Source organism: Hemitrygon akajei, chromosome 17 (assembly GCF_048418815.1).
Source record: "Hemitrygon akajei chromosome 17, sHemAka1.3, whole genome shotgun sequence".
NCBI classification, from domain to species: domain Eukaryota; kingdom Metazoa; phylum Chordata; class Chondrichthyes; order Myliobatiformes; family Dasyatidae; genus Hemitrygon; species Hemitrygon akajei.
The window spans coordinates 59,597,427-59,620,929 of NC_133140.1; the positions used below are offsets into that span (position 1 = coordinate 59,597,427).

Genomic DNA, 23,503 nt, shown 5'->3' on the forward strand with positions numbered 1-23,503 from the left:
GCCATTTTTCATTGATTCCGTAATGGTTATTATTCTATAGATTTATTGACTTTGCCCACAAGAAAATGTATCTGAGGGTTGTATATGGTTGTATACACGTAGTTTGATAATAAATTTACTCTGAACACTACTTGACAATGCGGTGGGATCCTCAGTATCACATGGACAGCAAGAATTTCAGGACGTCACCCATCACTCCTCTAGAAACACAGAAAACATACAACACAATACAGGCCCTTTGGCCCACGGTGCTGTGCCGAACATGTACTTGCTTTAGAAATTACCTCAGGTTTCCCATAGCCCTCTATTTTTCTAAACTCCAAGCACCTATCCAAAAGTCTCTTAAAAAAACCTTTTATCAAGGTCAAGCAATAAAGGCCGCACCTTGCTATTAACATCCACATCATGAATTTTTTTTAAAGTGCAGAAGCAAATATTTTGATTTATAAATTAAAGGAACTAATTTGAACCACTGAATTGTAATGTGAAAACTTAGTGCAAAATTTTCCATGTCCTCAACATAATGATGCTTTTACGGTTAAAGAATATTGTTTTTGGGAAGCGAGGTTGTATGAGAAGTCTGAGCCGATGGTGCTGAGTTATTAAGCCCTGCACACTTCCTGTTGATGTTATGCTGCAGGTTACCACACAGTGACCTTCTAGGGATTGTGCAGACCAAGTCAGAAGAGGAAAGTCCAAAGGAAACAGTTACAGGAGGTGCATAGAATGTACCAGATGTTCTATTTATCAGCTGAGAGGCTGTGTCCTCAAAAGAAATCCTTATACCTGATCTGACATTTGAATGCAGAGCAGACTCGATGGGCCGAGTGGCCTAATTCTGTTCCTATGTCTTAGCGTCTTATGTCTGGCAGAAAGATCTTGATGGCAACAACGTGAAAAACTTTTATATTAATTGCAAAGTAAGACTTCTTCACAAACTGCTGTGGGAATGCATCCTTCCAGCAGAGAGTGTTGATCGAATGTTTCCTCTGACAAACAACTCAGACTGTGCTACACACCGCAGTTTCAGCCTAGCTCACAGGCTCTGAAGTGAGGCTGAGCACGTGACACCCTGATCCTAAGGCGTACGAGCTTCCACTCTGCCCAGCCAACACCCAGGGACATCAGCTGAGCGTGTGCTCATACATGGACCTGGTGGGGCAGGAGCTCAGTAAATTCAATGTAACAGAAATCAAATGATATCACTGATGTATTATGTTAGAAAGACATTATAAAGCAAATCAGGTTAATTTAATGTTTCACAGTGCATCCTTGTGTAGAACTGTTACATGGACATGTTAGAAGAAAAATAGGAAATAGCATTTGAAAGTCATTACTAACGTAAAGTCACTTAAAAATTTAACATAATCAGTAACTTATTAGTATTTTTGCCAATGTATCCACTTCTCTAAGTAATAATTCTTTGCTGAAATTTTGTTTAAAGGCTGACAGGCTCCTTCCAGCTTTTTAAAACAATCTTTTAGGAGGTGTTGCATGATAGTTTAGCAAGATATTTGTCCACAGAAGACATAACAATTGACATACAAGTTTGCACATAGCAAGGATCTTCAAGACCAAACAAGCAGTAACACATTTTATTATTCCTCTCCCTGATGTGGTCTGACTGGAACAGTGTCACCGTGAACCCAATGCAATGGCGTCACCGTGGACCCAATGCAACCACGTCACCTTTAACCCAATGCAACCGCGTCACCGTCGCCCCAATGCAACCGCGTCACCTTCGACCCAATGCAACCGCGTCACCGTCGACCCAATGCAACCGCGTCACCGTCGACCCAATGCAACCACGTCACCGTCGACCCAATGCAACAGTGTCACCTTCAACCCAATGCAACAGCGTCACTGTGGACCCAATGCAACAGCGTCACCGTCGACCCAATGCAACAGCGTCACCGTCGACCCAATGCAACAGCGTCACCGTCGACCCAATGCAACAGCGTCACCGTCGACCCAATGCAACAGCATCACCGTGGACCAAATGCAACAGCATCACCGTCGACCCAATGCAACAGCATCACCGTGGACCAAATGCAACAGCGTCACCGTCGACCCAATGCAACAGCATCACTGTGGACCAAATGCAACAGCGTCACCGTCGACCCAATGCAACAGCGTCACCGTCGACCCAATGCAACTGAGATAGTCCAGTGACCACTTCAACCTCCCCGCTGGAGACCTGACAACACGGGATACCAGATGGAACCCCAGTATTGCGTCCCAGGATGGGTGCATCAGTCAGGCCATGGGTACACTGTCCACTCTAATGGACCCAGAGTACCATCATATGGGCCGCCCCATGGTCCAAATCCCCGACCTCGTAGCGACTGTGCCATTGTGAATGACTCAGCTGTGGTTGAGTCAGCATCCTTACAACCTCCTGTCTCAGCACAAAAAGCAGAACTATTTGCCTTGACGAGAGCCTGTATATCGTCCAAGGATAAAGTGGCCAATATTTTCACCTACTCCCATTACGCTTTTGGAGTGGCTCATGACTTCAGCCAACTGTGGGCCGATTGGGGATTCCTCACTTCCACAGGGGCCCCTATCCAGAATGCCTCATACGTACAGAACCTCCTCAGTGCTATCCTCCTCCCAAAACAATTGGCTATTATTAAGTGCTCAGCGCATCTCTCCAACTCCTCTACAGTCACCCAAGGTAACAATCGGGCTGCCAAATTAGCGGCGCTAACTGCCATTTATATTGTCTCCATGGTAGAGAAATTGGCCTTGGCCTGCAGGCCGACCACAACAACGAAGGGTATTCCAGACATGGACACTGTACAACAACATCAGGGGGACGTCCCTGATTCAGAAAATTAATCTGGAAGACGCATGGGTGTTTGCGCTCTGCGTTTGAGGGCCTCTGGCTCGCTCCAGTTGGCCAAGTTTGTATACCTGATGCTTTGTTACCAATGCTTATTGATTGCCTGCATACTGATACACACCTTGGCAAGGAGGGAATGAGTAACATTTTATTACGCACCTGTTGGCACCCTAGATTGGAAGAGGCAACACAAGAAAAAATATAATCATGTCTGATATGCCAACAAACAAAAGCGGGAAAAGGAGTAAAATGTGCCCCAGGAAAACCCCCTTGCCAGGTGGTCCTTTTGAATGTATTCAGCTTGACTTTATCGAACCACTGCATGTACACTGTTATAAGTATTGTTTAGCGATTGTAGATGTGTTTAGTAGATGGACTGAAGCCTTTCTGACCACCAATAATAAAGCTTCCACGGTGGTAAGGGTGTTACTTACAGAGATTCGGGTCATCCAGACAGATAAGTTCGGACAATGGTCCTCATTTTGTGGGAAAAATAAATAAAGAGCTATGCGAGGTGCTGCACATTGAACAGCAACTCCACTGTGCCTATCACCCAAAGGAGTAGTGGAACAGGCTAACGGCACCCTGAAAAATAAACTGGCTAAGTTAATGTCCGAAATCGGACTGAACTGGCTGAAGGTTCTTCCGTAAGCTTTGTATCATATGAGGATTACTCCCCATTCCACTACTGGAGTATCAGCAGCTGAAATTATTTATGGATGTCCCGGAAGGACCCCATGGGATACTAATACTCAGCCTCCCACCCAAGTTGACCTTAAAATTATGGGGGATGAATTGCAAATGTACTTCAGGTAGGTAACATCCTCTCTAAATTTTCTTCATTCTCAGGTGCAGCAGGAAAAACCAGAGGCAGAGTGGCCAGACTTGAAAATTGGAGATTCGGTACAGATAAGGGATAGGGAGCGCCCCAAGCTTGGAACCCGGTGGAAGGGACCTTTTCAGATCCTTCTCCAAACACCGACAGCAGTAAAAGTACAAGGTCACAACTGTTGGATTCACTTGAGCGATTGTAAGCGATGGTCGCCGGATGAAAAGTGATTGTTGTTGGACTTGGACTCATTATGTTTGTACTCACATATACTTTGGAAAGTAATCTCTTTCACGAAATGCATATGCGATTATATGGTAATAGAACTGTATGCTACCCCTTAGCTCAATCTGTGGAGGCACTATTTGTGGCTAACCCATCTGAAAGGAATTGGGAGGATTTAGTGGAAGAAGATAGGTCAGGCAGAGAGCGTAAAGATGATAAGGGAAGGTTTACAAGAGCGACTATGGGACGGTGTGTGGAAAGTCTGAACAGTCTGATTGCGGAATAAAAAGAGGGAAGTTTTCATGTACCTGTACTCGAGAAAGGTGTTTCCCTACTCAAAGGGAGTCAGCACGTATGTGGTCATTGTAATCGGACCTACGTTTGTACAGGGACAATGTCACCAGCTTTCACCCCAATATAGCGCTTTGAAAATACCTGGTATCAGAAAATATTTTCTGACAGTTCTACATGCTACCGGACAAAGAGCAGATACGTGTTCCTCTTTAATGGAACCTACACGACAGCTACCAATGTTCTGCCTCCACTATTCGCAGTTGGAACGATCAACCCTCTCACCATTCCTTGCCCGCAGGAAGCTCACGTTCGACGACTGGTGGCTCGATCCATCAGTAAAGAATTTTGTGCAGATTATAAGGACCCAACCACTCTGGGATCAGCGGTAGGCTACGGCTGGCTCAGCACCTTCTTCCTCAGGAGATCTGCAGGGTCCATGGCTGCCAGGAATTGAAACTACCTCATCTGTGGGCTGATGGAATTGGGGAACAGCACAATGGAGGGCCTGGAGGCAATCAACCAAGAAATGGCAGAACTTCGGCTTTACACTCTACAGACCCTGTATGCTGTGGACTACCAGTTAGCCCAGCAGGAGAATTGTGTGCCATAGTTGGGGATAAGTGCATCACTCATGTCAGGGACGAGCCCTATAACGTCTCTCACGCAATTCTAGAGAGTCAGAAGCAGTTGGATAGTTTTAGGCAAGGGTCCACAGGAGGAGGAGAAGGGTGGCTCAGCTGGCTGCCAGGGGGATCATGGGGCTCTTATCTCCTGTATGGGTTAGTCATTCTTGCCGTGATTATCATTGTGTGTTGTGTACTGTTGGCCTGTTTAAACACTCGCTGCCAGGCTTTCACCACCAAATTAGCAGCACCGTTTTCAGCCCCAATTTAATTGTGTTATCATGAAATGATAAAAGGAGGGAATGAGATGGTAAAGGGGCTAGTTCATTCTGCGGACATGTAAAAATTAGATGGCAAGCCATGTACGCACCAATGGCTTTTGCACCTGCAGGATGTGGTAATCTAAAATTATACTCTGTCTACAAATATGCGGCACTGAAGGTTGGAAAGTGAGAAACCATCTCATGGCACACATTGTCCCGGTGGTCTGAATTTTTGCTTTTTAAGGTGAACAAGTGGTCTGTGCTTCAAAATACCACTGTTGTTGGGCATGTGATTATTGGGGGTAGCTAAAAAAAAAGTGTTTCCTGCATACGTGACAAAAATGACAAAAAAAACTCCGGATCTCTGGGCTTTGGAGACAGACCTCCGGTACGGGCCCCTGTGAGTGCCTTAGGAGAGCTCGCTCTCTCTCTAGTATGCAAGAGAGACCCAATGCAACAGTGTCACCGTGGGCCCAATGCAACAGCGTCACCGTGGGCCCAATGCAACAGCGTCACCGTGGGCCGACTGCAACAGTGTCACCGTGGGCCCAATGAAACAGCGTCACCGTGGGCCCAATGCAACAGCGTCACCGTGGGCCGACTGCAACAGCGTCACCGTGGGCCCAATGCAACAGCGTCACCGTGGGCCCAATGCAACAGCGTCACCGTGGGCCCAATGCAACAGCGTCACCGTGGACCGACTGCAACAGCGTCACCGTGGGCCCAATGCAACAGCGTCACCGTGGGCCCAATGCAACAGCGTCACCGTGGGCCGACTGCAACAGCGTCACCGTGGGCCCAATGCAACAGCGTCACCGTGGGCCCAATGCAACAGCGTCACCGTGGGCCCAATGCAACAGTGTCACCGTGGGCCCAATGCAACAGCGTCACCGTGGGCCGGCTGCAACAGCGTCACCGTGGGCCCAATGAAACAGCGTCACCGTGGGCCCAATGCAACAGCGTCACCGTGGACCGACTGCAACAGCGTCACCGTGGGCCAACTGCAACAGTGTCACTGATGTAAAGATCAGTTAGCAACAGAAACTTTGTACTCTCCTGCATTAAACAGCTGAAACTAATTAACAGACAGGCTTATTGAGATGAATGTTTAAAGACAAATATCTAGAGCTGCTTAAACGAGATAAAGGATTATAATAATCTAAAAGTCAGAGATTCTGATACCAGTTTTGTCTTTAAATGGTAAAAGCACCATTGATTATTAAGAATAATCAACATAACACAAATAAATAAATCATGAAAAGTCTCAAAAACTAAAATGTTGAAGCAATGGGAAGTTGTTTTCTGACCTTTGGTAAAGTCAGTAAGCCCTTCCCCGACTCTGACTGTGGGTTTGACACGGACTGTAACTGAATGAACTGAGGTGTCTCCTTCCAAGCAGCTCAAGCTCTCCCCATCTCCCTCAGCTAATCACAGGGAGGCTTCCCTTGTGATTCCATCTGCTTCCCCATTCATGCCCACTTCCTGCTCTTATAGAAAAGGGAAATTAATTCTAATTTTCCAAAACAGATGTTTTATCACCTTAAAAGAAAAAAATGGAAGCATTGCTATAATATTGCCCGAATCATAACACATTTAACAGAGGAGAATAAAAATGAATATTTAATTGTACTCACAGTTGTAGCCCAACAGATTCTCATCTTTCAAAACATATAGGGTGATCTGAAAACCTCCATGTGCACATAGGAAAAGAACGCTGGTCCCCAGCAGAGCCTTGAGCAGACGACCAGTGTGGCCTAAACAAAAAAATGCAATCATAAACAAAGAATTATTTTATAAGTAGTACTTACACTAATCCCTGCCTCAAGCTTGGGCAAACAAACCAGGACCCATCCAGTATGTGCGATGCACTCAAGGAAGGTCACCCCAAGCCAGAGAAAGGTTGTTTTTAAGGTAATTATTCAGAACTGTTACCAGCTACATAGGACACATACAAAATGCTGGTGGAACACTGCAGGCCAGGCAGCATTTATAAGGAGAAGCGCTGTCGACGTTTCAGGCCAAGACCCTTCGTCAGGACTAACTGAAAGGAAAGATACTAAGAGATTTGAAAGTAGTGGGGGAGGGGGAAATGCGAAATGATAGGAGAAGACCGGAGGGGGTGGGATGAAGCTAAGAGCTGGAAAGGTGATTGGCAAAAGGGATACAGAGCTGGAAAAGGGAAATGATCATGGGACGGGAGGCCTAGGGAGAAAGAAAAGGGGAGGAAAGCACCAGAGGGAGATGGAGAACAGGCAGAGTGATGGGCAGAGAGAGAGAAAAAAACAAACAACTAAATATTGTCAGGGATGGGGTAAGAAGGGGAGGAGGGGCATTAACAGAAGTTAGAGAAGTCAATATTCATGCCATCAGGTTGGAGGCTACCCAGCCAGTATATAAGGTGTTGTTCCTCCAACCTGAGTGTGGCTTCATCTTGACAGTAGAGGAGGCTATGGATAGACATATCAGAACGGGAATGGGACGTGGAATTAAAATGTGTGGCCACTGGGAGATCCTGCTTTCTCTGTCGGACAGAGTGTAGGTGTTCAGCAAAACAGTCTCCCAGTCTGCGTCGGGTCTCACCAATATATAAAAGGCCACACCAGGAGCACCGGACGCAGTATACCACACCAGCCGACTCACAGGTGAAGTGTCGCCTCACCTGGAAGGACTGTCTGGGGCCCTGAATGGTGGTGAGGGAGGAAGTGTAAGGGCAGGTGTAGCACTTGTTCCGCTTACAAGGATAAGTGCCAGGAGGGAGATCAGTGGGAAGGGATTGGGGGGGACGAGTGGACAAGGGAGTCGCGTAGGGAGTGATCCCTGCGGAAGGCAGAAATAGGTGGGGAGGGAAAGATGTGCTTGGTAGTGGGATCCCGTTGGAGGTGGCGGAAGTTACGGAGAATTATACGTTGGACCTGGAGGCTGGTGGGGTGGTAGGTGAGGACAAAGGGAACCCTATCCCGAGTGGGGTGGTGGGCGGATGGGGTGAGGGCAGATGTGTGGGAAATGGGAGAGATATGTTTGAGAGCAGAATTGATGGTGGAAGAAGGGAAGCCCCTTTGTTTAAAAAAGGAAGACATCTCCTTCGTCCTGGAATGAAAAGCCTCATCCCGAGAGCAGGTGCGGCGGAGACGGAGGAATTGTGAGAAGGGGATAGCCTTTTTGCAAGAGACAGGGTGGGAAGAGGAATAGTCCAGGTAGCTGTGAGAGTCTGTAGGCTTATTGTAGATATCAGTAGATAAGCCATCTATAGTACATTGTTACAGCCACATAGGCCTACTTTGGAGACAACACCACACCTGGAACATGCTTCTGCCATTGTTTTGCCTTCTGGTTGGAGCAAGAGTGAAGGATAGAGACTAGATCACAGTTCACAGAAAGAGATCAAATGGATAAGATTGGCTTTCAGCCACATATTGCTGGGAGGAGCACAAGAATGGAGATGTTGTAACTTTACTGTGGGGGTCCACGGGCGACCAACCTGAAAGGAAAGCCTTGGACCTAACAGGAAGATCTCTACCACATTCAGACTAAAGCCAGGCTGATGATTACCAAGAAAGCCTCAACAGTTCCCTCACCCTGACCCTTGTGAGCATCACACTGAAGGGTTACTGGCATAGCTGAATCCACTTTACACAGATTTATGGAAGTGCCACTTCCTCCAGGAAGCTGTGGCAAGCCTGGAGGTCACCCACGTGGTTCAAATCCAAAAAGTTGAGATGCTGTTTTTTATAAACTACTTACTGAATCTTGCAGGCAATTAGGATAAAAGTCAGTATAAACATTTATAATGGAATGCAGTTTCTCTAGTCACAGGGATATATGGTAACTATCTACTTACAAGCATTTCATTCACTCAGGGCCATTAATCTTTCCACTTCCTTTCTCAGAGGGCACATGCTCACAGTCATCCATCACAACCTAATGCCAATTGTTGCACAAGGCAACATTAACATCTATATGATGTATGATCAACAATGCAAAAAGCATTCAAAGCATGCAATGTACTCTGTGCCCAATCTCACTCAATTCATTTAGTCGTTACTTAGTTCTCAGTTTGTTACTTGATTGACAGCCACCCGGATGATTTACCAACCCTCCTCAGCACCACTGCTTGAGAAGGATGGGCTAGTACAACAGATAATAGGAATGAAGTGAGCATGATGTCTCTGAATTTTCAGAAGGTATTTTTAAAAATCCCGCACAGGAAATGGATCAGCAAAGCTAGAGCTCACGGAATTGGGGTTAATATACTGAATAAGGTTTAAAAACCACTTAATGAGCAGGAAGCAGAGAGTGAGATTATGAGGGCAAAGGAGCATGTAAAAAAGATGTAATATGGCAGAGCAAGTCATGTGGGAGAATATAAGGTGCTTTTTGATGCACAAAGCTGAAAAGCAAAATTTAACCAAAAATTGGTTGAATTTCATTAAATTTCAAAGATCAAAGTAAAAGTATTATCAAAGTAATATATGTGTCACCATATACAACATTGAGATTCATTTTCTTGCAGGCATACTCAATGAATCCAGTAACTATAATAGAATCATTGAAAGACCACACCAACTGGGTGGACAACCAGTGTGCAGAAGACAACAAAAAGAAAGAAACAATAATAATAAATAAATTAGTAATAAATATCGAGGACATGAAATGAGGAGTACTTGAAAGTGAGTTCATAGGTTGTGGTAACATTTCGGTGATGGGGCGACTGAGATTGAGTGAAGTTCAGAATTGGAATCAGGTTTAATATCATTGGCTTATGTCATAAAATTTGTTGTTATGCAGCAGCAGCATTTTGCAATAATAATAAAAACTGTAAATTCCAGTAAGTATATACATGTATATCTTAACAAGTTGAATTAAATAAGAGATACAAAAAAGAGGGAAAAAATGACAAAGTAATGAGGTAGTGTTTAATGTCCATTCAGAAATCTCAAGGCAGAGAGGAAGAAGCTGTTCCTGAAGCTATGCCCTCTTTTCATTGTTACTGTCAGGAAGGAGGTACAGAAGCCTGAAGGCACACACTCAGCGATTCAGAAACAGCTTCTTCCCTCTGCCATCCGCTTCCTCAATGGACATTGAACCTATGAATACTACATCACTTTTTAAAATATATATTATTTCTGTTTTGCACTATTTTTAATCAAATTATTTAATATACATATATACTTACTGCAATTGATTTAAACAACAACACACACAAAATGCTGGTAGAGCACAGCAGGCCAGGCAGCATCTATAGGGAGAAGCACTGTCGACGTTTCGGGCTGAGACCCTTCGTCAGGACTCGGCCCAAAACATCGACAGCGCTTCTCCCTATAGATGCTGCCTGGCCTGCTGTGTTCCACCAGCATTTTGTGTGTGTTGTTTGATTTTCCACCATCTGCAGATTTCCTCGTGTTTGCAATTGATTTACTTGTTTTTCTTTCTCCATTATTACGTATTGCATTGTACTGCTGCTGCTAAATTAGCAAACTTCACAACATATCCCGATGAAATTAAACCAGTTTCTGATTCTGTATCGCTGAGTGTGTGCCTTCAGGCTCCTGTACCTCCGCCCTGATGGTAGCAACGCGAAGTTATCCCTTTTGGTTTAAGAGCCTGATGGTTGAGGGTTACTGATCCTGAAGCTGGTGGCGTGAGTCCTGAGGGTCCTGCTCTTTCTTCCTGATGGTAGTTGTTAACTTGTTAAATCATCTGATAGACCTGACATGCAAAGCAACAAAGTTGTACCAGTATAGCAAGCCATTTGGAAGGCAAACTTTATGTCGACAGCTAGAAATTGGTTTGAATACAGGAGAAAGGCAGTCCTGTTGCATCTTATTTCGCTGTTTCAAAACTGCATTTAGAACTGAGATGAAGAGAAATTTCTTCCACTCCTAAGGTGGTGAACCCTTCAGAATTATCTTGCTCAGAGCTAGAGAACTGAGCTCATTCAAAATACGGAATAAAAGATACATGAGTATTAAAAGAATTAACTGATATGTGAAAACATTAAAAATAGTGCTGAGGTGACAGACAACCATAATCTGAACAAACAATAAAGCTGATGGTCTGTTCCTGCTTATACGTCTTGTATTCTTACACTGCGTAGAGGAATGCCAGCTGCATCTTTGCACCAGTCAGCATCGAGCAGCTGAGGAGGGATGGGGCCCAGCTGTGCATCTATCACGTTAGATAACGTTGATGCATTGACACTGTGCATATTGTCCAGCCCTCAAGTGGAAGGTGAAAAAATAAAAATAGCAATCGGAGATTCTTTAATTTAGACCTAGACCTGTCAGCCATATAATAGAACTGACTCAAGCACAATTTGTTTACCACTAATAACTTAATGTTAGCAAAGTTGATATCTTCATCAAACTGAATAGGAAAATAAAGGCAAAGTGTAATTATAGTCATAGTGTTTCCAGAATAATGGAGTTCGCGGTAGAGAGAAGCATCAAGCAATGAGGAGCAGGGTTGTGATGATATACCGGTAGTTAGTGTATTATACAGCCGCGTCATGGTTTAGATTTTCAAACAGATTTCAATATCTACATTCTTACATATTTGCTAGGCATAATGCAGTTTTCAAACAATATAATAATTTTAAGGTTTCAGAATGATAACTTGACACCTTAGATCTGACAACACTGGCTCAGAGTTACTAGGTGCCCCAGCAGAGCTCTGTAATGTAGTAACTGTGCAGATCAGTATTTATGTGGTAATACGTTAACTGCTGATGTTAGATACAGTATAATCAGACTAATGGAGATGGTAAAAGGATGTTAAAAATGTACTTGCAGTTTTGATGTGCTGCTAGGTTTGACACCTCCTTCAGCACCCCTTCCTTAAACCACCACTGTACTTGTTCTGTCGGGCTGCCCTTTGGACACCCACACTCAGGTGAGCCAGTAACCTCTAACAGACCATTACTAGGAACTTTCACACAGCATCGCCTTCTGCCGCAGATTCAGACTTATCACAACTAACCTGCTGCTTTAGATCTTATATCCAAGCCCATCACAAACACTGTCAAATGCTTCTCCATATCACCCCCTTGTCTTCAGCTTTGTAACTTCAAGATCGGCAGCTCTAATCCTTTTTCTAGCTAATGTCGCATTCTTCACTTTCCATAAACTGTAGCCCACTTACTGCCAGTTTCCTATCCGGTTCTGCTTAGTCCTGGTCTATTCTGCCCATACTGACTTCCAACCTGTTTTAACCTTTCATTGTAAACATTTACATTCACAAACATAAGTTCACACATTTACACAGTAGAGCTAATGTGTTTCACAGCATAGTATAAGATCCCATTAGTGTACACAACAGCAATGGGAACTGTTTTACAATGAGACTCACATCACTTCATGAAACAAAAACAGGAACCACTGGGAAAATCTCTATAATTTAAAGCAGCATCCGTACAGAGAAACAGATTATGTTCAGGATCCACAGATGCTGTCTGACCTGCTGAAATTTGTCATCATTTTGTTTCAGATATCCAAAATTTGCAATTTTTAAAAATTTCCTTTTCAGAAAATGCGCCCTCAGGAAATTCAAGAGAAAAGAACTAGAAGTGGGGGGAAATCTAAAGAGATGACAAAACTTCCCATGATGGTTTAAAAATATTAATTTTATGTGCAAAGTACATTAAAGTCTTGTGAACATCCAAGATCTTGTGGCCTTCAAAGCCTACAAACACTTCACTGAAATCGATATGCAGGAGCAACAGTTCAAAGTAATTCATTTTATTTTGATAATTTTCCATAAGAAAACATTTTGTAAAGCACATTTGTAGGTCTCACTACTGAGATCCTGTGCATTAAGTATTATTCGGAAACATCTTCTGGGAGTTTATTACTGAATAACATTTCAAACTGGCAACAACTCTTGTTGTACTCTATGAAACATTCAAGGAGGAGTTTATTTGAGAGTTCTTGTTCAAATGTGTTGGTAACATTGGCAAGGCCAGACCACTTGCCAGTAATCTTAGGACCAAAATTTTACCTCACCCACACTAGCAAGATTTAAGTGTTTTCTATTTGCTGCAGATATATCACGTGAAATTAGTTTTGGCCAAAATGCCCTCTACCTCATGTCACAATGTGAGGGCATTTTCAATTCATGAGAGCATGATTAAATGTAAAGCAAATTAGTGGTTACAACTTGTTTGATTTGGACCATTAGAGCTAATCCTGAGGCAGCTCCGAGCATTTACACTGCTACAGCTGTTTTTGTATGGGATTTGTGATGAACTAATAACTCTGAACAGATCCTAGCAACCACTCAGAGCCTACAATAAATGTATTGATTTGCCATCTCTAATTACTAAAATCATTCTTTTACCCTGTATCCAGTTACCTTAATTGACAAACTTGAAAATAATGACTAATGTCTGCCTTCAAGATGTGTAGACATACTTAGCAACCATCTCATTCTATTTTATAGAAACAAAACAAGAGAAAATCTATGTTTATTATGAGGGATAAAGGTTGTCAGTATCAATCATTATATGATCTCATACAGACACTATTTTGGGTCTCTTACATTGCAACTAATGGCATCGAATGCAACACACTCCTATAGTCTCTTGAGAGATCTTTAATCTCAAAGTTTTTTGATTCAGAAACAGGAAAACAATTATAAAGGATGAAATAAAAATAACAACTTTCAATTCTAAACCCCTTTCTTACAGTTTGATATAACTAACATTTAACATCACTTTATCAAACAAAGAACTTTTAAACTTGCATACCTGAATGGCAGTAATACTTAGAATGAACACGTTTCATACATGGATTACCAGAAATTGCAAACTGCAAATAGCACAAAACGCAGTCGCAGATAACCTTGTTAAGCAACACTCTTTATATTTATTTCACATATTCTGGGTTGGAAACTTAGCCAACTTAATCAACTACATACTTCAATGGTTACTCATCTCATTCCCTACTGTAAGCAATTTCATTTTTTAATCACCTGCATTCTTCTCTGTGTTTCCGGGAGATCAAAGAAAATGTTCTTAACAATGAGGAAATGACAATATTAACCATTTCTAACTTTTTTAAAAATGGATGATCGATGGCCTATTCTGCTTTTGAAACATAACTATATATAAATTATTATTAATATCTGATAAAAGTCTAAAAATGTCTATTATTCTGGATTCTCTTCCAGCTGACTTCAGAGTCTCCCACATACCTTCTGGCAAACTCTAGCCAAGATCTCATGACATTTTTCTTCAACAGTGGCTTTCTCTTTGCCACTCTCTCGTAAAGCTGCGACTGGTGAAGCACTCAGGCAACAGTAGTTGTATGCGCAGTCTCTCCTATCTCAGCCATTGAAGCTTGTAACTCCTCCAGAGTTGTCATAGGTCTCTTGGTAGCCTCCCTCACTAGTCCCTTTCATACACACTCAGTATTTAAGGACAGCCAGTTCTAGGCAGATTTACAGCTGTGCAATATTTTTTCCATTTCTTGATGATTGAATTAACTGTACTTCAAGGGATATTCACTGACTTGGAAGTATTCTTGTATCCACCTCCTGACTTGTGTTTTTCAATAACCTTTTCGCGGAGTTGCTTGGATTGTTCTTTTGTCTTTCATGGTGTAGTTTTTGCCAGGATACTGACTCACCAGCAATTGGACCTTCCAGATGATACCAGTGTATTTTTACTACAATCAAGTGAAACAACTGGACTGCACATGGTGATCTCCATTTAACTAATTATGTGACTTCTAAAACCAACTGGCTGCACCAGTGATTATATGGTGTGTCATATTAGAGGGGGTGAATACTTACACAATCAATTATTTTGTGTTTTATATTGTAATTAATTTAGATCACTTTGGAGAGATCTGTTTTCACTTTGACATGAAAGAGTCTTTTTCTGCTGATCAGTGTTAAAAAAGCCAAATTTAATCCACTATGATTCAATATTGTAAAGCAATAAAACATGAAAACTTCCAGGAGGGAGGAGGGGTGAATACTTTTTATAGGCACTGTAACTGGTATTTATTGCAGTTAATATATAGATCACTGTAGAAAAGGTTAACTAACATCAATGGTAAAGCATGTACAGCTACAATTACAATCAAACATTTCACTCCTGTCCATAAATCACGAAAATAAGTATTGATCAGTGGCTTTCGTTTTGTAGGAATTTAGAAACAAGTTGAAATGAACTTCAAAAAATTGTATCTGTTTGGGTTTTCTTTCAAACTAAAATCCATGTGTCCAAATATCCGTCATGCCCAAAGGAAGATGCTCAAAGGCTAAATATGGACCTGTCAGAGCATATGATTGGAACTGTGGGTAACACACACCATCCATGCGCGAATTGTGCAAAGGGCCATTACTACCCACGGAATGCATCCAAGTTCGGATGACAGGTCATCAAGCTGAAACATTTACTCTGCCTTGCTGAGTATTTCCAGCATTCTCTGTTACTCTTCATCCATACCTTCGAGAGGTCTGGAATTGAGCGGCCAACCCACCATTTAAAAGCAGCAGCACCTCTTACAGGGGAGTCAGAAAGACAACACAACACAACAGATTGAAGAAGAGAGAGATAATGATGGACAGAAAGGTGCTGATGCCTGGAGGGTTCAGTGCAGGAGAGAATGATGAGGCATTGTTCTCTTCTGGGGAAGACGAGGCCCGCCATGCATCTGTTAGGGTGGCAGAGGCATCAGATCACCATTGAAGATTTGCTCCAGAAGCATGGCTGGAAGTAAATAGAAGCAATATTTCATCTCGTCAGAAGCAGAAAGCAGCTTTCAAACTTTGAGTACAGCTGCAGCACCATAGCCTCTTTAATTACTCCCAAAATGTCACTATCCCACCATCAGAACAATGTCCACGGCCCGAAATGTCGACTATCTGTTCACTTCCACGGATGCTGCCTGACCTGCCAAGTTCCTCCAGGACTTTGAGTGTGTGTGTAGCTCATGTTTCTCTAAACCCAGGAAAGACGGAGGCAAATCTAAAGATGGTGCCAGCCCATCAGCAAGACAGTTTAAATTCTTCTTCATATAATGCATCATTTTTCCTTTTCAAGGTGGCTGGGGTCCTGTCAGAGTCCACGACCTACAGCTGTATTCAAACTGAAGTTCTACGCAGTGGCGCGTTCCCGTTCTTGAAGCTCACCGCTTGGCCGAGTTTTGATATCTCCAGGAGCGGCCTGAAGATGGGTGCATTCAGGGTACGGCCTAGCATGGCCCTGTGGACCCGATTTCTCGCCAATGATGAAAACTGGAGCGTCGTGGGGAGCCAGATCATTGAGACAGTGAGTATGGCTGTTGGAATCCTCTGCACTTGAGTGATCACTCTCACTCGATGGTGAGTGAGAGTTCGCTGCCAATTCACAAGTCGGAAAAACTCAAAATGAAAGTGGTGCTACAGATTGTGTAACATCGAAACAGCGACTGCGAAAGGGGTGATCTCTCTCCCATGTTAGTGTGAGTTGAAGGATACCATTGGTGATTTCCCACACCTCTATTTTTAGCTTTATAAGATTCAGGTGATTTACAACTGATTGTTTCTCAAATTAAAAGTACCTGAATCACTGATGATGTACTGGCAAGAAACAGAGGTTCATTTAGGAGGACCAAGAGAAAGGGAGCCTGCAGGGGATCCTCTGGAGAGCTCACATGAGCCTGACACCAAATCCTACCAAACCATTCGGCCCAAGGTCATTCCTCTGGATGATGTGAATAGTGTTGAGGAGCTATTGCAGATGATCGCTGGCTCTCAGTCTGCTGATGGCTCTGTAAGCTCCAGAATGCCTCCATTGCTGACCAACCTCAGGGCCAGCCTGAGCGTGGTGAGGGCACAGCAGGCTGCCGCAAATTCCAACTCCAGCGCCAACATCCAGGAGCTGTGCAACCAAAAACCCATTGAGAAGTTGATCAAACAGACACAGAATACTCAGGGCTGAGCTATAGTGGGGATAATTTTGATACCGGTGTCAATCAGGAAAGATCAATTTGACTTCACCTCCTACTCCTCCCACCATTTATAGTCCTATTGATTTCTTCGCTCTCGGCAGTGAACATAAGCTTTCTTTGCTTGTCCAGTGTAGTAGCTTCTATGCTTGCTGTTTTTGTCCACAAACCTTCATCAGTAATCCAAGCCTTTCGTTCAGCACTTGAGCCCACTGTAATAAAACTAGTATGTGACCTTTTCTGCTTGCGAGTAAGCACTTGTGGCATGTTAGCTGCAGCGATCTAGTGCTGACTGGTCACAAGTCAGCTGGCCCCAAAAGTCCGATTGGTGTCAGTATCAGAGACGGTCACATAAGGCGTCAGGAAGTCCTTAGGAGTGTTGCTGTTCCCATTCTTCTCTCTCAGTCCTGAAATGAAGGGAAGGGCAAGTAGTATAAAATTGCACACAATTAGCCTGAGGCCTACCAGGTAATTAGTAACCAGCTAAATCTGATTATCTGAAGTCAAGTGATTCAGAACTAATAGAGCCTAACTGGGAATATAAACCTCTGGGTTCTGCTCAGTCACAGTGTGCCATGACTAAACAGTGTGGACATCATTGCTTCAGATCAACAGGGTAATTTTGCATTAAAGGAATTAATAAATAAAACCTGACAGGGAGGTGAGGTGTTGAGAGATGTGAATGTCTGCTGCGTCTCCGAGCCAGCTCTCAACAAAGGTTGCATAATGGTTCAGCAGTTAGTGCTGCTGCCCCACAGCCCCAAGGACAAGAGTTCAGTCCTGACCTCCTGATCCTGAGAATCCTCGGGGAGCAATGTGATGCCTCAAGAAGGCAGCATCCATCATTAAGGACCCCCATGACCCAGGGCATGCTTTGTTCTCATGGCTACCATCAAGCCAGAAAGAACACACTCTACGATTCAGGAACCCATGAACACTATACCTCACTACATTAAAAAAAAAATTTTGCACTAATTTAACTACTTAATATACGTACTTACTGTAATTCACAGCTTCTTTCCCTATTATTATGTGCTGCATGCCGCAAAGACAACAAATTTCATGACGTATGCCGGCGATATTAAACCTGTGTGAAGTCTGCACGTTCTCCCTGTGACCCTGGGAGCTTCTGCTGGATGCTCCTGTCTCCTGTCATGACCCAAAGATGAGCTGATAGGTTAAGTTACTACTGAACGCACGGTCTAGGAATTGGGGAAAGTATCACTGGGGAATTGTTGGGCATGTGAAACAAAATACCCTTGAGCAGCACCAGGAATGACGAAGAGAGGGAATGAGACCAAAGGGATTGCTCTGCCGGAAGCCAGCAGGAACCCACAGGCAAATGTTTATAATAATAGGGAAAGAGGGCAAACATGGATGATATAATTCACCGCCTTCAGTGCCGCAGCCCAACCCTGGCTCCATCAAGGAGAGGGGTGCCTCAGGATCCAGACAGACCCGGCACATCACTCACAATCCACCGGGCAAGAGAGAGCCCTGCCCTCCTACATCGTGGACACCTGACTCACGTGGGGCACCAGGATACCAGGAAACTTCAACCTTTCCTGATCTGTCCGGTGTCCGAAACCTGGACAAGGGCTTAGTGTGGTTCTGAGGTAAATGATCACCCAGGAGCTCACTGAATGCAGAGCAGGAGCAGGCGTCTTGATTAGCATGGACAAGTTTGGCGAATGACCTTTTCCCATGCTATAAAACTCGATGAATAAATCGGCCATAAGTACCCAAACGAACTACTCCTTCTATTTCTTATGCCGGAAACATGAAATAAATGTCTTATGACTGAATTGATCCAACACATCAACACTGTTTCTCCCACCACAGATGCTGCTTAACTGACTGAGAATTTTGCTGGGATCATGGACTACAGCTTCTTGCTTTTACTCAATTACTGTAGTTCCTTCAGTACAGACTTCAGTGTTTATCTAATTTGTGGAAACTGAATTAAAAAGCTAATAAATGCCAAGGTGATACCACTAATTTTCATCAATTGATTGGAACTCTAGCAATCAGGTTTGAAACATATAGGGCAGAGATCAGCAGTGGTGAATGTCGTCACCGATGTCTGCCTTCTGTTCTCAGATTAGGCTCTGTGGATTTGCTCTATCAAGCAGGACAGGAGGGTGAGGAACCACTGCGGATATAAGTAATGTTCTAGACCAGAGAGTCAGCCTCGAGCAACAGATTCGAGGCTCCTTCACCTTGACAGTGTGAGCAACTGATAAAGCATTGTGGCACAGGGTCATTCAAGGACAGGGATGAGGAATGTAGTGGCAATAGGGCGGGGATATAGCTGTGGGGATTGATAGTGACAATGAGTCCCAGGGTGCGTGTTGCCTCTCTTGTATTAGAGTTAAAGATATTTTCTCTGCCTAAAGAACTTGGAGTGGCATGTAAAAGGTCAATTGTTGTGGTTAATGTGGGAACCCATAGTATAAATGAGGTGGCTCTGCTACAGGAGTATGAAACACTATAGTCAAAATTTAAAAAGCAGAACCACATCAGTAATGATCTCTGAATAATGACCAAAGCCATGCTGAGTGTTTCCTGCATTTCCAACTTTGTTTCTGCAGCTTAATTGTATTCTTGCCTTGACTTGACCGGTTCTTCATTAGTGATTTCAGTGCTTTTCCTGACTCTGGAAACTAATGTTTTGTCACTCCAGAAACTAACTGAAAGAAAAACACAGAAACCCGGGATAACTTGTCTACTTCGCTTTTCTTTAGTGAGGCACTCACACATGCCATGGTGGCATAACGATGTATGCCATTCACATACTTTTTACACCCAAATGGCATTATGTAAGCAAAGAAAGAATGCTTAATCAAATAATATATTCAGAATTTTAGTCAAATATTACTAAAATATTACACAGACTACACTTACTCTTGCTTGGCTATAAATTCCAACTCAATACAGAATGCATCTAAACTCAAATATGTAACATTTTGCTTCCCGGTCAATACACATATATACATATACACACTATATAGATAGATAGATAGAGAGAGAGCGAGAGAGAGAGAGAGTGAGATAGAGAGAGAGCGAGATAGAGAGAGACACCTATACCATATAATACAATTCCTATATAGACATCCACAACAGAGTAAATTTTAAATTGTCCCATTCAGGCATAAAGATTTAATTGCTACGGAGACTTTCTTACTCTTGTGGGATAACCTCTTTCCTGACAAGGGAGGTCACACTGCTTATCTCTAGACATCAGATACAATCCCCACTGTGTAGGAAAGTAGTCCAGTTCTGTCTTTAATCTTCCCAAGTACTCCCTTTTGATCACCTCTGTTGTCCCTCACCAGCACAGCCTGTCCAGGAGCAAAGCATCAAACCTTGTTTGAGGAGCCCTCAATTTGTCTCAGCTGTTTGCCCTGCAGACACCTTCTGAGATCGGGATTGAAGAGATCCAAGCATGCGGGTAACGAATGACCCAGGAAGAGCATTGTTGGTTGCGAAGTGTGCTGCATGGCAATATGTAAGGAGGAAACCGGCGAGCTTCTGATTCAGTGTGTATTCTGCTGACATTGCCCACAGTATTCCTCCAGCATTTTGGTATGTGGGCTGTATCCACTACTTTTTGAAGACTTTTGCATTCCAGGGCGTTGTTTCCATGCCAAGGCTCGATACAACCAGTCAATACACTCTCCACCACACACCTGTAGAAATTCGTCAAATTTTGGATGACATGCAGAATCTACACTAACTTCTAAGAAAGTGAGAAAGTAATTTGATCAAATATAGGAAATAAATTTACCAGGCTTTGTCCAAAGCACCGTCAAAGCAATGTGAAATATTTAGTTCGTCCTCTCAAGTTGAATCCTATGGTAATGTTTAGAGCTTGTCGTGAACTCCATATAGAAAAGACAAAGGAGGGTGCTCTCAGAATACTCTGTGTGCTTTCAGGTAACTACAGTCGGCCCTCCTTATCCGCGGGTTCCGCATGCGTGGGTTAAACCAGCCGTGGATCGGGAAAACCCGGAAGTTCTCTCTCCAGCACTCGTTGCTTGAGCATGTACAGACTATTTTTTCTTGTCATTATTCCCTAAACAATACAGTATAACAACTATTTACATAGCATTTACATTGTATTAGGTATAAGTAATCTAGAGATGATTTAAAAGTACAGGAAGTCTTCGGGTCATGAATGAGTTCTGTTCCTGAGTCCGTCTTTAAGTCGGATTTGAAGTCAGAACAGGTACATCCGGTATTATTTAGCGTCAGTTAGTAAAACGTTTGTCTTAGTATATAGTATATATTTTACCTTTCTATGCATATAAAACACTTAAGAAACATACGTATTTCAATAATTAAACCACTGCATTACTTAGTAATAATTGTAGCTTTCATCAGGGCAGGGCCTTTCACACGGTCCATTAAAATTGTTCCGATCGTTGACCGACTGTAGCCTAACGCTTTTCCAATGGCCGATGGCGTTTCACCTCTTTCTGATCGCTTAATTACTTCCACCTTATTTTCAATTGTGATTATTTTCGTGAGCAGAAACAACTGTGGATTCAGAGCTGCGCCAGGTCCTAAAGTCCACCGCACTGAGGCAGGCTAAATTAGGTCCGGGGTTCTGCTGGGTCCTAAAGACCACCTCACTGACACAGAATAAATAAGGGACTTGAGCATCTGCATTTTTTGGTATCCGTGGGGGTTCCCGGAACCAATCCCCCGCGGATCAGGAGGGCCGACTGTAATGTGGAGAGGATCACATTCAGTGTAGTGTGTGAAAACTTATAAACTTGTATTATATTTGTTGCTAAACATACTACCACTCTAAACACTAATCTGATTTCTTTTTCAACTTAGACCTGATCCAGTTTCCAAAATATTTACTTTGCTTAAGTCTGTATTTTACTTGGAAATGAGCTGCTCTTTGCCATCCAATTACTCAACAGTGCAGCAACCTAGACAACAATTGCGATCAACTAGAGAGCACGCCACCTGTGTTCCGTTTCCTTAGTCTGACAGACAATTTAAATGCTTCCAAGCATTTCGTAGATGCTATAACCCAGGCCCACAGAACCACGGCTTTGAATTTCAGAGCCAAATGGTCACTTGTTACAAGCCCATACAATTTGTCATCCACCTTAAAATGGTTTACCGTTTCTTTTAGATACCTGGCGTTTTGGTGGGTGTATGATATTTAACAAAAGCAAGATAATATCTTCTCCAAAATGAAACGTCTTTATTGAAACAGAAAATCCTTTCACTCAAATTTCAAATATTGAGTAAACAGGGGTTTATCTAGCCCTTGCAATCTGCATCTGGATGGTTTAAATTTATAAGTTGAGCCAAGCAGCTTTTCACTGTGCAGGAAAATACTTGCAGGGAATCTGGCCAAATAAATTGGGAAACTAATTAAGCAGGAGAGATATAGAGGGAATACCAAAAGCTTGATCAACGTGTTGGGTCCCACAAGAGGAAAGAGCATGAAGGTCTTTATGGAAAGCAGATCCAAGGCAACCAAACTAGTGGGAAAAAAATGGGAATGAAAGAGATTGAGATTGGACGGTAATGTTGCTGGCGTTGGGGAGGGAAAAATTATAGTGATTTTGTACACGTTGGGGAAAGGGCTTGAAAACAAGGTTTTAGATGGAAATAGTTTGCAGATGACTCTGAAATAAGTGGTATCATTTTTCACAATTACACGGAGAAGACGATATCATGAATGACAACGGCATCTTGATTGGCTGGGTAGTAAGACGAGAAATGGCAATTGGAATTTAATTCCAATAAACATGAAGTGTTAAAATGTGGGAAGATAAATCAGGGTCGGACTTTTTAAAACACTGAACAGAAGAGCCCTGGGTACTACTGTAGAACATAGGGATCTTGGAGTACAGATTCATAGTTCCCTTAAAGTGATCTCAGGGCACTATCTCAGGGCAGTAAGGAAGGCTTTTAGCATGCTGGTTTTCATCGGTCAGACCAGTGAATATACAAACATTCACGGATGTTGGGAGGTTATGTTGCAACACAGACTTTCTGATTAGGGAAACTGGAGCACCCGGTGGAAACCCATGGATTCACAGCATCAGGCTTAATATAGTGATATGTTATTAAATTTATTACATGATATATGTGGAGGCAATACATTGCAATGCATAACAATAAAAAAGATAAATTACAATAAATATATAAATATGCATTGAAGAAAGAGTGGGAAAAATGGTACGGTTGTGTCCGTTCAGAAATCTGATGGCGGTGAGTAAGAAGCTGTTCCTGAAATGTTGAACGTGTGCCTTCTGGCTCATGTACCTCCTCCTTGATGGAAGATGTTCTTACATCAACTTCTGAGACAGAGATCACAGTGTCACCAGATGCTGCAGGGATTTGCACAGGTGTAGCTTCACTCTCCCTTTCAAAACATGCATAACAAGCATTGAGCTGATCTGGGAATGGAATATCATGGCCATTCATGAAGTTAGGTTTCATTTTGTAGGAAGTGATGGCCC

General features: G+C 43.0%; 1 protein-coding gene across 1 annotated transcript in view; it reads right to left on the reverse strand.

Annotated features, from left to right (window-relative positions):
- Window positions 1-23,503, reverse strand: part of piezo1 (piezo type mechanosensitive ion channel component 1 (Er blood group)) — a 285,867-nt gene that overhangs the window by 155,270 nt on the left and 107,094 nt on the right. Inside the window, exon 3 of the mRNA XM_073070242.1 lies at window positions 6,714-6,833. Coding sequence (XP_072926343.1) covers window positions 6,714-6,833 — 120 coding nt within the window. The remainder of the gene's footprint in view (window positions 1-6,713; window positions 6,834-23,503) is intronic.